This window comes from Protopterus annectens, chromosome 15.part0, assembly GCF_019279795.1.
Source record: "Protopterus annectens isolate FY-2018-M chromosome 15.part0, PAN1.0, whole genome shotgun sequence".
NCBI classification, from domain to species: Eukaryota; Metazoa; Chordata; order Ceratodontiformes; family Protopteridae; genus Protopterus; species Protopterus annectens.
In genome coordinates, this window is record NC_056749.1 from 129,021,209 (window position 1) to 129,044,918 (window position 23,710).

Here is a 23,710-nt window from a genome sequence, read left to right on the forward strand (position 1 = left end):
AAGGACATAGGTGACCTTCTTCACATTTGATCCGACCCATTTTGGTTTTGTCAAGGGAAGATATTGCTTATTAAACCTAGTGGACTTCTTTAATAATGACCCCAAAGACCTGGATGAGGGTAACAGGATATACAGCCTATGTTGATTTATCCAAGGTCTTTGACACTATCCCCCCATTCAGATATCATAGAGAAAGTCAGGCATCTGTGGATTAACTCATACATTACTAGATGGATAGCCAAATGGCTCACTGGCAGAATGCACACTGTCAAAGTTGGGGACTGCAACTCCACCACTAGACCACTTACCAGTGGAATAGCACAAGGATCTGTGCTGGGCCCACACCTGTTTGGAAACTATTTATTTGAAGTCTAGGCAAAGGTATATGGCCTGTGGCTTACCAAGTTTGTAGATAACTGTCAACTAGGCGCAATCATATAAAGTCTCTCAACAATGTTAACATATTACAGAAAGAGCTGACACAGACAAATGATTGGTGCCAAACTCACAGACTGAACATTAACAAAAAATGCTTCACTGTCCCCTTTGGCAATGAAGTACCCCTGCTAATTATGATATACGTAGCACCCCGTTAAGCTCAAACAGTGTTGCAAGACATGGGAACATATGTTGATAGCAATCTACACTACAATCACTATGTGTCCACAGTGATGAGACAGACATTCTACATTGCACACCTCATAAATAAGGGCAGCACATCCAAGATCACTGTACTTGACCCTTATCAGGCCACTAATTGAGCACAATGCTTCTTTCTATCTGTACATCACCAGACACCTGCAGCAACTAGAGAAAACACAGAACCTATGAATCTATGAACCTACGCAGGTCTCCCAACATCTTCTCTCCAACATGCACTGATGATGTCATCCACTATAAGTTGTCATGCAGCCTTGTAAAAGTCAGACTTGTGCTGTGGTGCTAGCATAAAGTTGAGTTCTGTAGTCCATGTACATGGATAGGTAGACGTTCTGTTCTCACTGCAGACAACTTGAGTGTATGTGCATGCATATGTGTGTGCGCGCAAATGTGTGTGTGTGTGGGAGGGGGGCACTTGCTTGACATTACAGAGTGCCTTTTACACCAGCATGTGGGACATTGTTATTGCCATATTATCCTTATCAGACACTGCTGATGTCATCAGCTATATCTGATATGTGGATGTGCACTATTCCTGCTAGGGCAGGGTCAGAAACTGGCCTAGAGATCAGTTGAGGATAGCCAGTATGCACTGTCTTACCTTCATCCAGGCCTGTCACACAGAATCAATGGGCTGTGACAACATCACAGATCACCTATCATGTGACTCATCATATACACCTTCCTGACACGGTTGAATACACACTTCAACAAAACCTCCACACAGACTGTGTTCCTGTAGAAGGGTGTGCATCAATATTCATCTGTATGAGTTGGGGGGGGGACAGCACCCGAGTCATGAATGTATAGATATCCTGACTCTCCTCATCTGTGAGGTAGACCAGCATGTCATCATGGACCTTTTCTAAATGGACCTTAGTGACATCCCAGCTGTGTTCAACAGACCTGTGTGAGTTGTTAATGCTGCATCGTGTCTGTTGCATCTGTTAGATGTCCTAAAAGAGGTCATTGGGAGTATGTATGATGACAACACTATCATCCGTTTGACATGACAAGCCCACTGAGGTATTCACTCAGCACTGTCAGATGTGTCCATATACACCTATATAACCAAGTGAGTAGGCCACTGTGTCACATATGTGGCATCTAAATATGTTGACACGTGTGAAGTAACCTATATATCAGATCCAGTGACCAGGTCTGTACACCAGTGACCAGGTCTGTACATCAGGGCTGTCTGCTAGGCCCTTTCCTGTCCATTATTTAAGTGATGGACATCACAGATGGCATACACATTCTGGGTCCAAACAGCTGTCTGAAGGAGAGATTGTGTTTAATCATTGACTCCAACTGTGATATTAGTGTAATACAGACAGTATCAACACACACCAAAGACTGCTGCCACAGCCATGACAACACCTGCAATGACATGAAAACACTGGAGGATTTGTTCCATCAGGAAAACAAACACACAACCCAAGTATAATGTAGACATCACACCCTGTAATCAGACCAGTAGGTATGTGACCTGTGTCCTGGGGTAGATGGTAAGTGGAACATCCACTAGCATGTGGTCACAGTGCTGACTACTCCCTTGTATGTAATACAACTACTGAGTATGTGAAGGACATTAACTTCAGAGGCCATAATATCTCCATAGTTCACAGCCTTCATTACACCAATAACTGAGTACAATGCGCCCTTCTTCATGTACCTCCCTGCATATCTTCCAGTGATGTGTAACTGAAGTGTACCACCTTTATCACAGTGAGCTGTCGCACATCTTATTACCGAATTTCTCAATATTTCCCATTTTGGGGCAAAATAATAGGGTGTCATGAATTCCCGAGTGGCCCCTTCAAATCTCAGTTTTGTTTTTTTTTTTGTTTTATTTAATTTTTTAGTGACTGCTGACATCATGTTTCTGTTAACATATAAACACAGTAGTTGTAAAGATTTAATCATTGTAGTAGTGTTTCTGTGTTTTTCAATTGCCAAAGAGTACCAATGAAACTTGAAACTTTGAATGCAAGTAGGGATTCGATTTGTTAAATGTTCACCTGAAACATTAGTAGAAAAGGTTTTGTATTAGCTTGCATTTTCTGATCAAAAATAAGTATGAAACTGTAATGTCTGGTAGTGTGGCACTATTGATGAAACACCTTTTCTCAATCTGGACAGCAGGCTTTTGTTAGGTAGTTTGTCATTTTTGGTCGATTTTAGCTTGGTATTATTGACTGACTGTACTATACAGTGGTTTACTAGAGAAACAAAAATTAACGTGGGACAGGGCAAACTTGTGAAACAAAGTCAGAGACAGTTGAGAGGTACTAGGCAACTCTGTGGCTGCTTTTCCTTCCATTCAGCTTGTGTTCGGTTGCACCTTCTTCTACATATCTCTCAATTGTCCAGATTTTTGCCTGATATTTTAGGTCTGTCTTGAATAAAATCTGTGGTAACTGGAAAATCACTGGGGATTGAAATCACTAAAATAATGACTCACATTTGAGTTCAGATTTTTTTATATTTTGGAAAATACATGGTAATACAAATCCTGTCATTCTAGCAACTTTCTTAATTTTATAAGTGCAGTATTTAAAATCTGTCCCTATTTTGGGCCTTTGTCCTACAATTATTTTAGACTTTGTACAGATTCCTTGCAGTAAGAGGTTGGGAGGTATGACTTGTACTCAGTTCATGGCTCACCATGCCCCACAATCGAACTATCTCAGTCATCAAACTGTTAAAAACATTCTCAGACCTAGTAGTTAACTATATCTGTAACCAGAGCAAACACATGCAGTTAAAACACCACAAAGTTTAAGAATACCCAATAGTTTCAGCTATTTTACATCTCTTCAATAAAGCAAAATTTGCCTTCTTTCATAGCCACATTTTTAATGTTTACCAAGTAAGATATCTGGCTTGTGTCTTTTTAATGAGACTTGCAGAGTTTTAATAGTGTGTGTGTGTGTGCGTGTGTGTGTGTGTGTGTGTGTGTGTGTGTGTGTGTGCGCGCGCGCGCGCGCGTTTGTGTCTTTTTAATGAGACTTGCAGAGTTTTAATAGTGCGTGTGTGTGTGTCTGTGTGTGTTCAGAAGTATATTGATGGTAAGAGCATTGACTGTAGTTTTCCCAAAGAAATATTTGCAGGTATGTATGTGACCCAGAAGTCTTGTTGTGGTTGGTAAGGGGATATATGTGACGCATTATGGTTGTTGGAGTGATGCTGCATGAATTGTTAAAAGAGATAGCTTATGAAGGTTTCTTCATATTAATGGGACTGTAGTGCCAGTAATAAGATTCGTGAAGTTGAAAGTGCAGTCCAAAGGGCTAAACAGAAACTATCTTCTTTGCAGAGTGGTGCTATTGAAAAGTAAGTATATTTTAATAAAACCAAAAGGCTTCAGATTAAAGCAATACTAGTTAGTGGCAAGCATACTGTGCTCATTTTCCAAATTTGAAAATATTATGTGTAATATCTTTGCCTTCTTGAAAGCATATGCACAGCTTACCAAATTGCATATTATGAACAAAGTGCTGAAGATACTTAAACAGTCTCTGAAATGATTAACTATTTAATAATTTTTAGTGTTAACAAAGATTGTGCATGCCATGTGGAGTCTGCATCGGGTTGATATTTTGCTTAGCGCTATGGTTTCCTTTAGAATTTCTAAAAGATCCTGCGGATTAATTGGTGGTCCTCTAAATTGCTTGTATGTGTGCCTTTCAACTTCTTTGCATCGAAATTCTGGACCATGCCAGAAACAATCAGGAAAGAAAGGCCCCAAACCAGGGACAGTATTTAAATGCTACTTTAATTCACTTAATACATATAAAGGTTTATAGAAGAACAGGTTTTGAATTGTTCCTGATGCATTCTGTGAACAGTAAGAAGTATGCAACCCTGTTTGGCATTGTTGACTGACTGTACCCTCCAACAAGTTTGTTACCAGGAAATAAAAAAAAGGAGGGCAGGGAAAAATATGAAGTGACTTGGGGATGTTCTGAAAAATCAGTGATAAGACTGTATATGCTGTTCTTTCCATGGACTGAATGCTTGGTGGTTGTTATCATTCATCAGCTCCCCTGTGATGTTACTTTTAACAGGCTAAAGTGGTCATGTAAGATTGAATGAATGTCAAACAACAGAATCTTTGTCAGCTTATCTTTATCAGAATGAGAGAAGCTATACTTTACCCTTTGCCCACTGAAATCAGAAATGCATTTTTAGATACATTAATTTTGAAGGTCAACTCTTTACGTATTAGAACCTGTTCTAAACATCTTATTCTTTTACCACCAGAATCGGGAATGGAACAAATCATAAGTGATGCTTTTTAAAAGATTGCTACTGTTGGCTTGAAAAGTTGAATTAACATCATACCTCTCAATCTGACAAAGCAAGAAATCTGGACAAAACCAAAAATAATGGTGGGACAAAGGCCCAAAACTAGGGACATATTTTAAATATTGCTGCTGTAAACCCAAATAGAGTAACAGGTTTTGCATTGTTATGTACTTTTTAAGGGACATGAAGTCTGAAATACAAATGTCTGCCATTCTTTATTATTTATGACTTCAGTCTTCCTGTTGGTATCCCATAATTCTACTGGAGTGGGCAGGGTTACATGATTCTGTATGCAAATGTTTGTTAATCAGCATCCTGATTTTTTGGCCAATTGAACCTACTTTTCTTGGGCCTTTGTCCAAATTTTTGATCCTTCTACGTTGAGAGCTATGAGGGCTGCACTCAATGTAAATAGCATTTGAAGAAAAGCATGCCTCCTATGACTTAAGCAACACTGATTTATTTACATAATAAAGGGACTCCCAGCATGAGTCATCCCAGGAGGCATTGCAGATAAGAGGGATTCAAACAAGGAAAATTCAAAGCATAAAGTACTCTACTCTGACTTGCTAATGAAGAACCAGACAGTACAGAGTCTGGATTAGATGAGCATTGACCTATTAGTGAATTACTTTTACTTAATTTATCAGTTATGCATTGACAGAGAGTGTGAGAGATAACAAAAGTGTGTGTGTGTGTGTGTTTTGGTTGAAGGATCAGTCACAGTAGATATAGTATGACAGTGGACCAGATATCAAAGCTTGTTGAAACCAGCAAGGAGCAATGAAGTACAGGGAGCCTACTAAAAAAAAGAAAGAAAAACAATGTAGGATTTTTACTATTTGAGGGGGAGAAGTTGGGATTGTTTAAGAGCTACAACTAAGCAAAATATGGCTGAAAATGCCAAAAAGACCTGATTACTCAAAATCTCATGGAATAGTACTCTACTAAAAACTATCAATAAATGGACTTAAAATTAAATAAACAAACTTAAGTGACCTGGAGGTCTGTGTAGTTAAGAAGATACCTTTGTAGTCAGGAATATTCAAGTTCAGCCTGTTCACCAAGACTGTTGTATGTAGTGAAAGCAGTTAATGAAGAGGACACTGAAGTCATGATGATACCCTGTAACACAAGAAAAGGAGATCTAAAGTGTTTCAAGTTAGGAAATGTTGACAGTATTGTAATAATGTTGTGATTTGTCATCAGTTGGGGGGCATATATGATACTGTGATTTTGTCCCTATTACTGCATGCAGTCTGATAACAGCCTGAAATTATCGATTAACCATAATGTTTCTCCATGTAATGTAGCATACATTGTTAGTTATCAGATGGTAATTAGCTCCATCGTTTCGCCTTGGGGTATGATTCCCTCAGTCATCAATTTGCCTCATGCGTGACTGAGCAAGTGACTTGATCAGTTTTCCTAGGTTACCCCAAGAGGGTTTTCCCACTTAAAAGTTAATAAAATAAAAATAGTGGATTTAATGTGAGACAGTCTTATGTGAGTATGCCATTCTGATAATAGATAAGCCCGTAGATTTTGAGAAGCAGCCACTAACCAGCAATACTTGACCAACAGTTTTTAAAGCTGTAGTGAGGGGGTAGGAGTTCAATAATGAAATGCAAATTTAAATATAAATTATTTATAATATAAACACTAAATATTTAGATAGAAAGATCTGGAGTGAAATCCTAAAACCTAATATAAATGAAAATGTAACTGTTTATAACATATATAATATAAACATCAATAGTGTAGTGTAGAGTTCTGTTAGAGAAAATGCACAAACCACTGCAATTAACAAGATTTTGTCCATCTCTAAATTTAGACACACACATACTATCAATAAATATAGTGGAATTTATATAAGCCACTGTAGTTCACAGTATATTGTCTGTCTTGTAATAGTGTTTAAAAGCTTCTGCCCCGTATAATTGCAACCTTTGTAATAACATGATTCACACTGATTTTTACCAAAGTTATGTGCATAGCATCATTTTCTGTTAGACATCTTATTTGATGTAATTACTTGGCACAGTGATAGTGCAGTAACTTTTATATAGGACAAACGAAATGCATGTTTAAGTAAGGATTTTGGAGAATCTTAATGCTATTAAGTCCAAGAAGGAGGAAACTGTACTATACAAGCATGTTAAGATATATGATGGGAATTTATTATTTATTTTACATTTTTTACTGGGAGAGTATGACTGGACATAAAGTCCATTTTCAGGACAGGGAAAAAAAGTTCCACAAACGTTAGTACAATAACTGCAATGAACACAAGTTATTAAAGTGCAGAACAAAAGAATGGAACTGATAATATAATAAAATCAGCGTAGGAGAAACATACAATATAGTTGTAGGGCATTCCATTCAGTTATATGGTTACATTCAAAGAATGGTTAGTACAATAGATAGAATAAACACAACAAGCCATGATGCTTCGCTCGGGACGGCTTGCACCTGTCACCCCTGGGCTTTCGGATATTGGCAAAGGTTCTTGCCACCCCCATAGTGCCTTTTTTAGGCAAGGCTCAAAAGACAAACCCACCTCCATAGGTATCACAAGGGATAAGAAACTAAGAGTAATGCTACTCAATGCCAGAAGTCTAAACCTCAAGATGCATGCACTCAAAACTCTCCTTAGCATGGAGAACATCGATTTCTGTGCAGTAACAGAAACCTGGTTCAAGGCTGCCGAGAGCACCCCAGCACTACCTCATACCATGTTTTTCGGCCCCAAAACTTGGACCGAACCACAAAAGGAGGGGGAGTATCAATATTCGTCAAAGATGCCCACACCTCCAGGTTGGTGGCACAGCACGAAGCATCAGAGACTATCCATGTGCAACTAACAGTGGGTAAAACTGCCTTCCAGTTTATAGCCTGCTACAGACCACCCTCCCAAACCCAGGAACCCCACTCTGCCTTCCTGAGAACACTGGAAAATATGAAGGTCTCTCCAAACACCATTATATTGGGCGACTTCAACTACCCAAACATAGACTGGGAGCATTGCTCTAGCTCCAACACCCTAGCCCAAAGGTTCCTAGAATTTATAAACTCAAATGCTATGGAGCAACTTGTTACCACTCCCACAAGAGGGGAAAACATACTGGACCTGATCATCACCAACATGGGGACTCTATGCTCCACACCAGAAGTGTATCCCTCACTGGTAAGATCAGACCATAAACTAATCTCACTAGATATTCACATCCCGTCCCCAGCCCCTGCCCAGAAAACCACAGTGAAAAACTTCTCTAAAGCAAATTTCACACACCTCAAAACCGAGGTGGAATCCTTCAAAGCCCCCGGGCCTGTGGAAAATATGGCTCAGACCGCAGAATCCTTTATAAACGCATTCTATGAACACCTTCAGGAATGCATGGATCATGCAATCCCAAACAAAACCAAGACCCAATCCTCCTAAGGCAGGTGTCCTGTCTGGTGGACCCCAGCCATAAACAAACTATACAATAAAGGAGGAAGCTACTACATGATAGAGCAAAATCCCAAAAAGGGAAGGCATCTCTGATCAGTATTAGCAAAAAACTACGGGCACTCATAAAATCGTCTAAGGCCAGCTTCGAGAGAAAAATTGCACTGGACACTAAGGATAATCACAAGGCTTTCTTTAGTTATGTTAGGAACCTGGGTGGGAATTCCCAGATATGCTCAGAATTAGTCCAAAATGACAAAAAATACACCGAACCCACAGACATTGCCAACATCCTAGCTGACAGGTTCAGCGCACCCCCCCCCCTTCCCCGCCAAAAGGGCAAATATCTATCCCAGCAGAGTGCTGCCCCCTGACATCTCAGATGCTCAGGTAAGAGCCGCCCTCTCCAAAGCAAAAAACACAGCATCAGTGGGACCAGACGGTGTCCCGTCTGCATCCTACATGAACTCCAAGAAGAACTAAACCCAAACATAAAACTACTGTTCAGTCTCAGCCTTACTACAGGATATGTACCCAAAGAGTGGCGTACAGCAACAGTGGTCCCTCTCCACAAAGGTGGTGCCTCAACGGATCCTGGAAACTATCGCCCCATAAGCCTGACTAGCTTGGTCTGCAAAGCTATGGAAAGGATCATCATGGACCTCATAAATAAAGATATTGGGGACCTACAGACACTGGATCCTACCCAGTTCGGCTTTGTTAAGGGCAGATCCTGCCTCTTAAACCTGGTCGATTTCTTTGAAACGGTCACCAAGGCCACTGACGAGGGGAATGTGGTTCACACAGCCTACCTGGACCTCGCAAAAGCCTTCAATACAGTACCCCACTCGGGCATTATAGATAAGCTCACCAGCTTAAATATAAACCCCTATGTCACTAGATGGGTTGCAAACTGGCTCAAGGACAGAACCCACATGGTTAGAATTGCTGGAGCCATGTCAGACTCCAAATCAGTTACAAGTGGTGTCCCACAAGGCTCAGTCCTGGGACCTCTCTTGTTCGGTATATATTTCTCGGAGATACAGGCCAACACAGATGGACTGTGGCTGACCAAGTTCGCAGATGACTGCAAACTGGGCGCCATAATCGGCTCTCCAGCCGACACAAGCATCCTACAAAAGGGCCTCATAGAAACAGACAACTGGTGCCAGAGCCATGGCCTCAAGCTAAACGCCAAAAAGTGTATAGTCATCCCCTTCGGCAAAAACAAAGTGCCCACAAATTACCACATAGATGGTAATCCATTAAGTACAGAAGAAGTAATTAGGGACCTGGGGACCCAAGTTGATAGCAATCTCTCATTCGACAACCACGTGGCCAAAGTGGTTAGAAAAACATTTTATATAGCCCACCTAATCATGAAGGGATTCACATCTAGATCAGGGAGGTCATTGTGCCTCTTTACTCATCCCTCATCAGGCCCATAATTGAGTACAATGCCCCTTTTGGGATGTACCTTACCAGACACCTGCAGCAACTGGAAAGACCCCAAAAGTATCTCACCAAGAGGATCAAAGGGCTCAAACAGATGCCATATGCTGCCCGGTTAAAGAAACTCCAGCTCTACTCAGTGGCATACCGCCTGCTCAGAGGCGATCTGTGCCTGATGTATAAAGCCATGTCCAACCCGGAATTAATGGACATGCTGCACCTCAGAAAATCCAAATCCCATCAAGCTACGCGCTCGAGAGACTTGAACCTCAGCACTGAAATAAATAGGACATGCTGGAGGGAAAGATTCATAACCCAGAGGCTCCCTTCACTCTGGAATAAAATCCCAGTCCAGGTTAGGCAGAGTCCCTCATTCACTCTCTTCAAGAGGAATCTTGATGAGTGGATGGGAGATCGTAGATTTACTCCGGGTATCACTTCTGTGTTACTGTTAGACAGAGGCACAGTATACTAACCTCGAAAAAGGGCATAGAAAAATTCATTTTAAAATGGGTGGCGAAAGGCAAACACACTCTGGCTAGGCTTGTAAATGCCCTAGGGCAGATAGCCTAGTACCTATGAACCTAAGTACAGAACAAAGAAAGGAGCTGTTGTATGTTTGCACAGTAAGATCAACATAGGATAAACATCAGTACAATACAATACACAGCATAGGAGAAATATACAATACAGTTGCTTGCTTGGCATTGCATTCAGTTATATTAATAAGTAGGGTACTTTTTCACATTACTGCAAGTCTGAATGTAGGTAATTTGAGTATGTACATTTGTAATTTGCTTTCAAAAGAATGATACAGTGCAAACAGTCTACATTAATGCACAGTGGAATACAATTACTCTGTCTGGGTGGGATTGTATAGTTCTACATTTGCAGTAGGAGAGCATGTACTGTGTAATGGTGGGTGGTAGTGAATGGTTGATAGTGAAAGAGTATATAGCTGAGTACTATTATGTAGAGGGAATCGTAAAGTTCCATTATGGGAAGTTACCCTGCGTCTGAGCAATTACATATCCTAGACGTGTTTAAATGGGAACAGTGGAGTTTTTTTAAGTTATTTTTGTTTTCTGTGGTCCTGATATTTTTGCTTTTGGTTATGTCAACTAATGCTTTGTTGGTGGATCTTAGTAGGCATTTGTTAGAATAGATATTCAGTAGGTCATGTAGTGCAGGAGTTTTTTGGGGATTATATAGGATTTGGTGGGCTATTGTAAGTTGGCTATAGGTGAGCAGGTTTGGTAATTCTAGCCAGGATAATTGCTTGATTGCTAGGCAGTGATGTGTCCTGAAGGATGAGTCAGTTGCAAACTTTGCTATTTTAGTGTAGCAAGTGTTTAGTTTAGTTAGGTCTTATTTGTTTTGGTTTATAAGTATGGAGGAGGCATAGAGAACTGTGGAGACTTGGTGTTTTTTTTGTGATGGTAGCTGTACTGTTGTTGGTGATGTACTTTTTGCATTTATGTAGGGTTTCGAGTTTTTTATGGACTTTTTTTTTAATTGTATTGCGATATGCTTATCGAATTTTGTATTATGATCTATGATACTTTCTAGTAGTTTGATGTGCAGGACAGGTGTGACAGGGGTGCTGTTAGCTGAGTATATTGTGAATGGAGGTATGGGAGTCTATATCTTCTATGGTATGGAATAACATTAGCTGTTTTTTTTGGGGGGTTAAGTATTAGCTGGAAGTTGGCTAACCAAGTTTCAACAGCGGCAGAGGATTCATGTGTCAATTTCTGGAGTTGAGGGAGTGATGGGGTGGAACAGATTAGGGCAGTGTCATCAGCATACTGGACTAGAGTGGCATGTAGGGTAGCTTTGTGAAGTTTGTTGGTAAATGTAGTGAAGAGGAGAGGACCAAGGATGGAGCCTTAGGGGACACCTAAGATTACAGGTGGGATGGGAGATGAGGAATTTTGTCATTTTACTGACTGTTGGCAGTTAGATAGATATTCCTGAAACCAGGCTAGAGTGGAGTGGCTTAGATTTTGTTTGGAGAGTGCAATTAGGAGTATGGCAGGGGAGACTGTATCGAAGAACTTGGAGAGATCTAGGAAGACAGTGGAGACAAGGTTGCCATTATTCTGGTGTTGATTTACAGTATTGATAAATCTAATAAGGGCTGTGGTAGTACTGTAATTAGAACGGAATCCATGCTGTTTGTTGGTTAGCAGTTTATTAGTAAGGAGGTAGTTAACTATTTGGGAATGTATGCTTTTTTCGGGGATATTTAACAGGGACGGTAGAATGGCATGTGGTCAGTACATAGATAATTCCACTGAGTTGCCCCCTTTGTGAAGTGGAATTATATATGAAATTTTCCGCAGTAATGGGATGCATTGTTCTGACAAAGAGTGATTAAATAACAGGAAGATGGGATATGAGATGGTTTTGGTTGCGATCTTGAGATATTTTGCAGGTAATTTATCAGCAGCCAGGGTTGTGGGTTTACGTTTATTCAGATATTCACATATTGTGCTAGTAGGGACAGGTTCTAAGGAAAAGCAGTTTTGGTCTACAGGTGAGGATGATAGGTTTGGATATGAAGTAGGAGAAGTATTGTTAGTGAGGGCTAGAATGGATTTGGTGAAGTATTCGGGGATAATTTGCTGGGGTAGGGGGCTCCTTAGATGATAAAGAAAATGGATTGTTATAATCTGTGTTTAAATCATATCTGAACAAAGCATATGTGTTTAATGCTAATTATTGAAATTATGTAGTGTATGTAGTGTACTAATATATTTATTATATCAAATGTTTTGAGTAATCATGAGATCTCTATCCACACAAAGGAAAGGAGCAAAGTGCTGAATATGTAGCTGATAGTGATCACTGTGCCCGCTGAAACTTACCCTTTAAGTCTATGCTTGTTTTGAATAAATAAGTGGCAGTTATTGCTGGCATTTTTTTTTAATTGTGGAAGGGCAGTTGTGCTGTCTTGTGAACAAAACATAGTTTGTTTCGAGAAGATTTGTTTTTTTTTTACTGATTTCTTTATAGTTGAATATTTAATGTATGTGCAACAAATTGGAGTTGGAAACAGTGCTGTATACCATTTCTTCAGACAAGGATTCTGTGGCATGGTTCCATGGGGAATTATTTGGTGGGGGGGGGGGGGTCATAAAACATCTGATTCTGTTTCTGCCTCCCCTAGGTAGAAGGCATGAGTAGAGACTCTGAAAAATCTTTTTTTTTTTTCTTACTTTGAATAAAATCTCTTAAGAAGTTAAGGTCTTCTATTTGGGGACTTAAAATGTGCAATTGAATGTCACTTTTGGAATGGCTCCAAGAGGTTTGAAGGTTATGAAAAACTGGACTTGGCAAGGCAGACACTGAGTTTATGCAGCAGAGACATGGAATCCGTCAACTGTTACCCTTAATGTTTGTTAAAAGTCCTTATTAAAAATTGTAAAGTGGAAGATCACCTACAGTGGGTATCTCAGATTTTTGATAAACTTAGAACTTTTAATGATAATTCAAGTTTTCATATTAGATGTCTAAATTTAAGAAGGGCATGGCACAACTGGCACAATTTTGTAAAGAAATAGTAAATAAGAATGAAAAAAAATTGCTTGCAAAGACTATACAATGGGCAATGTTTTATGTGACATTTAACAGAAACAAACTGTTTGCTTCTTTGTCTGTTTAACCCACCATACCATATTGTAGTATAGGCATTTGAGCATGCTGTTATGAGGGAATTACTTTTCTCTCATGCAAACATATTCTGACATTTTTTTAATGAATTTTTAAATGGTATTGGAAGGGAGCCATATCATAGTTTCTTGTGCCATCTGGATGCTTTCTTTTTTCTTGGCTGGGTGGAGAAATTTTTAGTGTTTCATAACTTTTTTTTTTAGTTCAGTTGACATTCTAAGTAATGTTGCATCAGATAGCATCTCTGTCATGAACCCAAGCAAGGAGTCCTGCAATGTGAGGCAACAATGCATACCGCTGCACCACTAGTCTGCTTTCATGTTCACATACATAGTAACATAGGATCATAAGAATTTACTAGCCTAGCCATTCATGCCCCAATTTTCCCAGTTGTCAATACCCAAGGATCAAAACAGCTTTGACATATGCCTGTGATGAAGTCTAGCCCATGGTTTCGATGAAAAGCTAAACGTGAATATTGTGATCTTAAAAATAAAGGTGCTTGTGGTGTTCCTATAACAGTGGTCATGGCTTCCCTTCTGGGGTTGTTGTCTGCTTCATAACAGGTGTACTTGGTGTATGGTTCATCATGCATTGAAAAAGAGCCTGTTCCTTGAAAGCTTTGCTTTTATTAATTCTTATTAAATTATGAATGTTGAGCAGTGGTCTTTATTTCTGTTGTTATTTTGCTGCTTCGCTGTTTGACTGCTGTATCTTAAGCTGAGAGAGCTTCATCGCGTTTGCTATATTTTATGTTTCCCTGTGATTAATGGAATTTTTTTGTCAAAAATGCTGTATATTGCTTCTCCATGATAAAGTTCAGTTACTTGTTAGGACTTCTGACAGCACTTATGAAAGTGGTTTTATATTCTGTGCAACATCAGCATGCTCAGTATTCTTCCCTTTCATTAATACTGCTTGTAGAAGTAATATAGTCATACTAAAAAAACAAAATGATGTATGCTGCTTAATTATCAACAGTGCTTGCAAAAGATTTTTTTTTTTTAAAAAGCAAAATATTGCATGTTGTTTCTTAATGACATTCAGTGTTTGTGAAGAGTAAAATGTTCAGATTTATAGGTAAATAACAGGCTAACTGCCCTTGTGGGCCACTTTGAGAATTTCCCTTTTGGTGGTTGAATTAACCAGTCACATTTGGTGTTATATTGGCCTTACCCATCCTATGACCAATAACTGTATGTTATGCCTAGTGAGAATAACTGGTATCATACCATAGATAATTTGAGGGGAACTTATGCATGGAATAAAGCAGTTAGGAGCTTCTTATGTCCAGTAATAGTATTACAAAGGGCAGTCCTGGAGTAAATTTTGAACTTGAATGTTTCCATGGATGAACTTTCTTTTAAGAGCATGGACAGTCTGTTCTAGAACAGTGGTATTCCCTATGAGATATACCTCTCCTGCCAAACAATTTTGTTGATGTTGCAGAAGAAGTTTAGATCCATAAATCAAGTATTTCTGTTGCCATTTGATTTGCTATACAGTAAATCCATCAGTAATGGGTCACAGGATGCCTTGTATGCCAGACGCAGGTCACTTCTTAGCACTGTGTAGGATACTGAGTATACTGACAGGGCTTTGAGTTAGTCAATGCAGGACATATTATTTAGGCCTTGTATCTTTTTAGTAAGGTATCTCTTTGGGTATTCCAGTTGTTGCATGTGTCTGAACCGATACATGCTATGAGGTCACAATGAATGGCCTAATGAGGACTGAGTAAAGGGGGTAGTGGTTTCTTTAGATCTTGCTGCAATCTTTTTATTTATAAGCTGTACAATATAAAAGGACTTCCTTAAAACTGTGGACATGTTGGTCAAAAATTAGGTCACTGTCCACATAAGTTCCCAAATCCTAAACAACTGCTTCAACTCTTAGGTATGTATTGTCAATGTGGTAGTTCCCCAGGGTAGATGACTTCCCAAATTATAGAATTAATTTTTTTGTCATTTAGTTACAGTCCATGAGTCTGTCACCAGTTTATTGTTTGGAAAAACATTCCTGCAGGATGGGTAAGTCGTGTGGAGATTCAGTGACTGCCCTCAGTTGGCAGTCATCTGCAAACTTAAGTCAAGCAGAGCCCCTTGCTTTTCCTTCATTATCTTTCTTCTTTCATCATTGTAAAATAAGTTCAGTTGTTTACTAATACATTTGACAGCAGTTGTAAAGCAATTAATTGTTTTAGTCAGTAGCAAAATGTTGCATGTTCTTTCCCCATGATCAACAAATTTTCTAAAATCTAATGTTTGTGTCACTTTTCCAAATATAGTTCTGTTAATTGCTATTGCTCTTGACAGAGCTTATGAAAACAGTGTGATTTTTATCACAGTAAAATGCTGTATATGACTTCTTCATGATTAACACCATTTAAAAAACTAAGGTATTGTTTAGTCATTAGGGGAATGATGTTTTTTGCTTCCTCGTTGTCAACAAGGCTTCTTGAAGCAACATTTTATATTATGATTAAAGCGTCGTATGTTGAAGTCATGAAATTATTTGCGTCCATACAACTTTAAGCACTAATACTTTAATAAACCTCTAATGCAAGCCACCATTTGGAATTGACAAGTGATTGTTTACTTGTGTCATGTTATGTGCAAGATAATTCTATTCAACACATCTTGCCTTGAATTTTCAAGTCTGACGACTATCTGAGGAATGTCCGAGTGCTTTCTTGCCAAGTCACCAGTTCCATTTTAACTCCCCAAGATATGCTTACAAGAAAAATACTGATTGTCTAAACTGGCAGAGTTCACAAAACCTGACAATTAGTACCAGTAAACTTTGTCTTAGCATATCAGTCACAGTGTAACACGTTTCAAATTGCTAATTTTAACATTTATTTAAATAAAATGCTGAAAAGTATGACAGACTTTGCTTATAACTTTTTTTAAAATAAGTATTAATTTTAACGTGAATAGTGTGATGCTCCATATCCTCTTATTTGCCATAATTGTCTGTGCGGGCGTGCGTGTGTGTATGTGTGTGTGCGTGTGTGTGTGCGTGTCTGTGTGTGTGTCTGTGTGCATGCGTGAATGTGCATTTTTGCACGCTTGAGCAACCATGTATACATGTGTGTGGATGCATCCAGTGTCAGAATGGCTTTTCATCCAGAACTGGGTTTTCTGCCTATGGCCATTGCTGGACAGGACAGTAGGAGATTAATTTCTGACCTAATAAGGTAAAGGATGTATCAGAAAATGAGTGAATGAAAAATGAAGATTTTCTGTGCCATCTTCATTATTTATGAGATAACTTTCCTTTACATGATCCACATACTTGATACATTTCAGGACAGCAGATATACTGTGTTTTGAACATAAAAAATTGTCGTCTCCTGTGATCTCTGTATGACTTTTCTCATTTTTTTCCAGATATTTGATCTTTAATTTTTATCTTTGATTTATTTAGTAACTGAGCTTTTAGGTTCTGTTCCCACACCCAGACAATAAATTACAGACGCAACAGTGCAGCATAAGAGAGGGGTGCTGAACTCCTTAGTGTGTCGCCCTTAGGATGAGTCATTAAACTGATGCCCCATCTATTTGAGTTGGTGGTGGCTCTGGTGGATGTAAAAGATCCCATGGCACCTATCAAAAAAAAGTAGGAGTCTTTTATTATACACAAATATATACAAATATATACAGTTATACAAACCTGCATTTTAACATATTTACATAGAAGTATATTATATCTACATTTCTTCATCGTTTTGAATCAAATTACCTCTAGTATTATAAATACCACCTCAATTCTTCCCTGAAAAGAGGTCCCTAGTGGGACTAACCTGGTCAACAAAGGATTAATTAATTAATTAATTAGTTTGGTTTTACAATATATTACTCTTATAACTGACAGTATTGAAATTGCGTCATAATTCTAAGAAAACCATCTCTTTCTGAAAATGTCTTTCTTTTTCCAAATGTAAGAGCTACATAAAGTTAACCCAGCCACTGGGGATGCACAAGCCAGTGCATTTCTTCATGCCGGTCCCAGAGGGAGAGGGTAGCGAGACCAGCTATATTGCATGGGTTGGAGACGGTGGCACTGACAAAAAGGCAAGAGTCAGAGCTGGAAGTGGCATAGTTAAAGATGTTAAGATTTTCACTGGGTGTGACAAGGATGGACAGGATTAGGAATCAGTATATTAGAGGGTTAGCTGCGGTGGTGGTGCTGCGGTAGCGTTGTCGCCTCACTGCAAGACATTGTCCCGTTCGATTCTCAGCTAGAGTGTCTTCTTTGTGGAGGCATACGTGAATGGGGCATGCCTTTGTTGAAGGTTGTGCGTCAGGGCTGGTAACTCGGTACGTAAAAATCCACTACCAATCATTAGCGGACCGGAGTTCCGCTGTGGCGACCCCTAACCGGGAAAAGCCGAAAGACACAAACAGAGGGTCAGCTCAGGCCGGACGGTTTGGAGACAAAGTCAGAGAGGTGAGATTGCGTTGGTTTGGACATGTGCTGAGGTGGGATGCTGGGTATATTGGGAAAAGGATGCTAAGGATGGAGCTGCCAGGTAAGAGGAAAAGAGGAAGGCCTAAGATAAGGTTTATGGACATGGTGAGAGAGGACATGCAGGTGGTTGATGTGACGGAGCAATATGCAGAGGACAGGAAGAAATGGAAACAGATGATCCGCTGTGGCGACCCCCTAATGGGAGCAGCCAAAAAAAGAAGATGAGCTACAAAATTTTCATTACTTATTGCTTCAGTTATTGTATAAATCCCTTGCTTTAATTTCTTGACTTCATTTTTTTTTGAAAAATGTATATAGTAAATTACTTGTATTGAAAATGGTGTAGGGAATGACTATATTTCAAGATTTTTTTATTTATTTGAATTTCTAGTTTTGGTAACAATGTAATCCTTCCTGTCCTCAAATTCTGCAGCTTCTCTGAGGGATTAATTTTAGATATGCAGTAATGGTTCAGATAATTAATCATTAAGTTGTTTTTACATTGATGTTATTGGCATGCCCAAAGGATATTTATTTATTTTTTTTTTTGCTAAAGTGCCAGCATTTATGACTTTATCTTATTGTTTTAACTCTAATTGAGATTAAATTAATTAATTGAGATTTTCCCAATTGATTTCTTATTTGCTATTTATGGCTATTGTTCAAGTATAAAAAAAGACGCAGTTGTGTAGACTGCATGTTTAATTATCCTGTACGTTCTACTTTTCAGAATTGATTCTTTTATCTTGTGTTTTAACATCTGGAATGAATTCTGTTACATTATCTTTTTAATCAGCAGCTAGCTTCAAATATTCTTGTTTGAAAATTGTTTTGTAGAGTTTGTATAACCTTAATTATATCTTAAATATTGCATAATCTGCTTCTTGTATATTGTGCATTTGTTTAATGCTTTCCTGATCTTTTGTAATGGGACTTTTTACTAGTACTAGTTTTACAAATATTCAAAATCTTTAAACCTTTTCTCAAGCTGTCTAGTTCATCTTCAGATGAAATTCTTCCATTTCATTTTATTGTTGCTATGCATTTTGAGTGATGAGTTTATGGATGACAGAATGTGACTATATTGGAGGATTCTAGAAATATTGTTGCTCTGCATTATGAGTAAACAGATTATGGATGATAGAATCTGATAATATTGGAGGATTCCAGATATAAAAGTGATAGTGAGATGCAACCAAAGTAGCTTATCATCTCGTGTGTGCAAAAGGAGAAAGTCTCCTTAGTAATTCAGCTCAGGATTTCTCAGTCCAGAAAGAAAAGATCAGACATTAAATAGTGACACCTGAAAAGAACACGGTGGGGGAGGTCATCCACAGACACAACTGTTAGAGCCATAATAGAGCATACCCTTGTTGAAATTTACACTAGCCCATCCTAAAGAACTTAGTGCAATGATTCTAAGCTTTTGGAAGTAGAAACACAGCTCATTATGACAAAATGTCAGATTTTTCCAAGTCATCACTGAGAAACATTTTTCAGATTTTGTTATGACTTTATTTAGAATTGGTTCTCTTCCTTACTATATGCATTTAGTAATGCCCTTCAATAATTAGTAACATATCAGTAAGAAAGAATACATTAATTGCTTATTTTAAAGATTTGCATTGATAATTATATGTTCTCTTTGTAGGAATGCCATCCTCAAAAGTGGAGAGAGTCAGTAATTCACAAAGGCAATATCCTCATATTACAGGATGTTCAGGAGCAAGATGAAGGGAATTACACCTGTGAAATGAAGTTTGACGGAAGGCTTGTAAGAAGAACTTTAGAACTGAAAGTAACAGGTAAGATACTCTTAAACTTTATGAACTATAGCAGCTCATTCATTCTATTTGCTTAATTATCATATTCCCTCCTAGGACGCAATATGAATGCTAATACTTACGCAAGCTCTTTCATTTTCTGACTTTGGACATCACATTAGATCATTTGTGGGCTTACCTGTTTCATTTGTTTATACGTATAACACATGTTTAAGGGAAAAGTGTTAAGTTTGCTTATAATTTGCTCTTGATTGTTGGCAAATTGCATAAATATATACTATAGTATAATTAAGACACAGTCGCCATCATATTTATGGAATATTGTACAAATTACAAAGGTCTGTTTAGCAATTAAAGTGATATCACAGTCACCCGCTTTAAAGATCATATTCTAAATAGAATAGCTTTTTCTTGACAACAATTAAACATCTCTGCAATTAGTGGATAAACTGAGAACTAGTGTATCATTTTACAATGTATTACATAGATAAGAAGTGAAGTATTGCATCAAGACTGTCTAACCTTTCTTTCTGTTAAGAGATACATTAATAAAATGTGTTTTAATTTGACAGAAATTCATTACAAGAAAGTTGAGAATAAAATGTCCACACTTCCTCAGTATGAATTAAATGTCCTTATAACAGTGCAATGACAGAAAAGGTAAAGTACTTAGAGTAGCACAAAAAGGTGTGTTATGTTGTTGTCCTTAAACGTGTTTCATTGCTACAAAGTGCATTTACTGATCATTAAATAAGATTTAAAAAATTAAGATTTTGGAGGATAAATTCTATATTAAGGACATGATGAGGAATGCTTGCAATGGTACACTCATTCTGATTTGATCACAAATAGCCATTTTAATTCATGGATGACATATCAGAACTGGTAACAGGGCATTATTAGAACTCTTTAATAGGTTTATATTTATTCCAGAATGGCTGAGCGGAAGCAATAATTCCAGTGCTGTTGCAAAAAATACCAAGTTTATTCCACCACAAAACACGAACCTGGCGTGTAACAAGCGCTTTCACTCGGATCCTTCCGAGCTTTATCAAGTCACTTGATAAAGCTCGGAAGGATCCGAGTGAAAGCGCTTGTGTTACACGTTGTGGTTCGTGTTTTGTGGTGGAATAAACTTGGTATTTTTTGCAACAGCATTGGAATTATTGCTTCCGCTCAGCCATTCTGGAATTTGTTGTTCCTGGTTTTTGGCGTTCTCAATTTTGTTCTAGGTTTATATTTATGAATAAGATACAAGAAAATGAGAGATTTAGATTGCATTACTTAGTGTTGTACTATAAACAATGTACTCTAAATCTCTCATAGTGTTGTATTAGTTCTTAATATAACAGTGACAATATTTTACCGTTTCATTTCTTCAGCCCTTAGATATGCCTCTGTAATGGTACAAATAGTATACACCTGAGAACTCAATAGTGTTAGAGGGCCTATTTCTACTTTGGAATTGCCATGTCAGGGTTGTTTATACAGCACTAGGATGGAACATGCTTCTCAATAAGTTTTTATCTTATTTGATATTGACTGTCTGTGGACCGCTTGATCCATTTTTGCTTGCACTGACTTATAATGCAAGATGGGATGATTGCGATGGAGATAGAAATATAGATAAGTGGTGATCTTAAGTTTTCTACTAGAAATTGTAAACAAAGGTGTGTTGACAGTGTCTGAAAAATTACTTTCACGTCAAAATATGCTAAGAATACCTTACATCAGAAATAAAATGCATCTATGTCCCATTTGTTTGAGATTGCATAACCACAGTGTAAGTTTTGCAATTCCCCTCACTGTTATGCAGTCTCAGATTCAGAGTATGTAGAGATGTGGTGTTGGTGGGGCGTATGTTCTGTCTTTGTGGTTCTGTAGTATGGCGTAATGGTGGGTTTAGTTGGTTTGCATGTTTGCCCAGTATTCTCTGATCTCAGAGTTAGCATATGTATAGTTGTAAGGTATAGGGCTGCCAGGGGTTTGTCCAGCTGCAGAAAAACTTTATGTAAATCAGCGTGATTGGTAGGTAATTGATGGTTTGTAAGCAGTATATGGAATTTTAAAGTAAATGCACATTGATGATATGTATTTGGAATATCTGGGGATTTTCTGCATCATAAATGAAATATCTAGTATGGTAGGTAATGAAAGAATATTACATAATTATTGGCAAAACCACGAGTCACAAAATGTATTCCTTATTTCTACAGTGCAAAATATTTAATTCTTCACACAAGCTGATGATCATATAACATATTTATATATCTTTCCTCTGCTGTTTAGCCAAGATTATTGTTTCCCATTCATTTCAGTAGAATGAGTTAATTGCACATTTTGTTGATGACGTTTTTATGTATGTTAGAAATGATTTATTAATAATTTTTCTCACAAGCAGCCCCTACAGTAATTCTGATATAAATATTAGCATTTTCCTTAAATTTGCTAGCAATTTTGTCCTATTGCTTTACTGGTATAGTGAGGGCTGTCTTAAAATATGTTAGGTTTATAGTTCATTTATATATTTTAGATGGTTTAATCAGTTGTAGGAGATGTTTATATGTTTATTTTTTTTTTTTTTTTTTTTTTTTTTAATATAAGTCATGCTATTTTCTAGTTATTTGGTTGTGGTTGTAGTAATTTCTGGTCAGCCATTTGTCCCAAGGCTTGCTTTTAATAAATGCACCAACATTGCCTAGCTATCATTTATTATTAAAACTCTAACAATGCAATCATATACATAATAACAGGACATAGCAAGAGCAATTTAACAACAAATAACTGTTGGCAGCATAACTCCACCACCTTCCATATTACACAGCAGCATTAAGTCCCTCCACTCACTCTGAACACTCTGCCAATCTCAGAAGCAGCATGCCACTGCTGACTTCTGAATGTCCACCTTCAAAAGGAGAAAAAGTGTGTGTTTGGGGGGGATTGAACAGGGGTTCAGCTGAAACACTCTTACTCTGCCTACATCCATGCACCAACCTACAATACCACCCCTTATCCAAAAGAGAGACAGGGAGGGAGAGGTGCTTCAAACCTTTCCAAAAGAGGCTTGCCTTACCCTACTTCCACCTTATAAACCTCATCTCCCACCCTTCTCACACCTACATCACTTCTTAAATTCCACCACCAACCTTACACTTCCTCCAAGGAATTAACCCTTTCTTCATCTGTCATAAATAAATGTGCTAAAATCCACATCATCCCCTTACTCTCTCCCCACCCCCATCTCACTACTCGGGAGACATTTGGACAAATGCATCTTCAAGCAAACTCCATTTGTCCCAAGACTTCTTTTCAGTAAACACACCAACATTGCCTAGTGATTATTTATTATTAAAACTCCAACAATGAAACCGTATACATAATAACAGAACATAGCAATATCAATTCAACAACAGATAGGTGTTAGCATCGTAATTGCACTCACCTTCCATATCGAGCAGCAGTGTTAAGGCCCTGCACTCACTCAAAACACTCCACCAACTTCAGAATCAAAGTGCCACTGACCACTTCTGAATTGTCCCCTGCCAAGAGGAGAAAAGGTGGGGGGGGGGGGGGTAGAAAAGGGGTTCAGTTGAAAGTCTCTTACTCTGCCCAACAGCCTGCCTTTGCAGGCCCCCCCGACCTAAGGTCTTTAACCAGATCATTCAAAAATAATGCTATACAAACCTTAAACAAGTCTATACCAGTATCTCTTATGTGAACTTCATCCCTCCTGTATCAGGAAGGATCTCTGTCATCAAAATCCTTGTGCTGAATGACATACAAATACAGCCTCCTCAAAACAAATTATTTCACTCTTTCAGTGGCCATAAAACAGATTGTATGCCCTCAAACAAGTCTGGGAATTTTTTCAGACCATATTATAACCATCTGAGGGAATCTCTAC

General features: G+C 38.3%; 1 protein-coding gene across 1 annotated transcript in view; it reads left to right on the forward strand.

Moving 5' to 3' along the window:
* The window catches only part of LOC122790054 (X-linked interleukin-1 receptor accessory protein-like 2), a 507,884-nt gene extending 487,424 nt beyond the window's left edge, over positions 1-20,460 (forward strand). Inside the window, exons 3-4 of the mRNA XM_044057620.1 lie at positions 19,674-19,827; positions 20,379-20,460. Of these exons, the coding sequence (XP_043913555.1) occupies positions 19,674-19,827; positions 20,379-20,458 (234 nt within the window). The 3' untranslated portion in view covers positions 20,459-20,460. The remainder of the gene's footprint in view (positions 1-19,673; positions 19,828-20,378) is intronic.
* Positions 20,461-23,710: the final 3,250 nt, after the last annotated feature.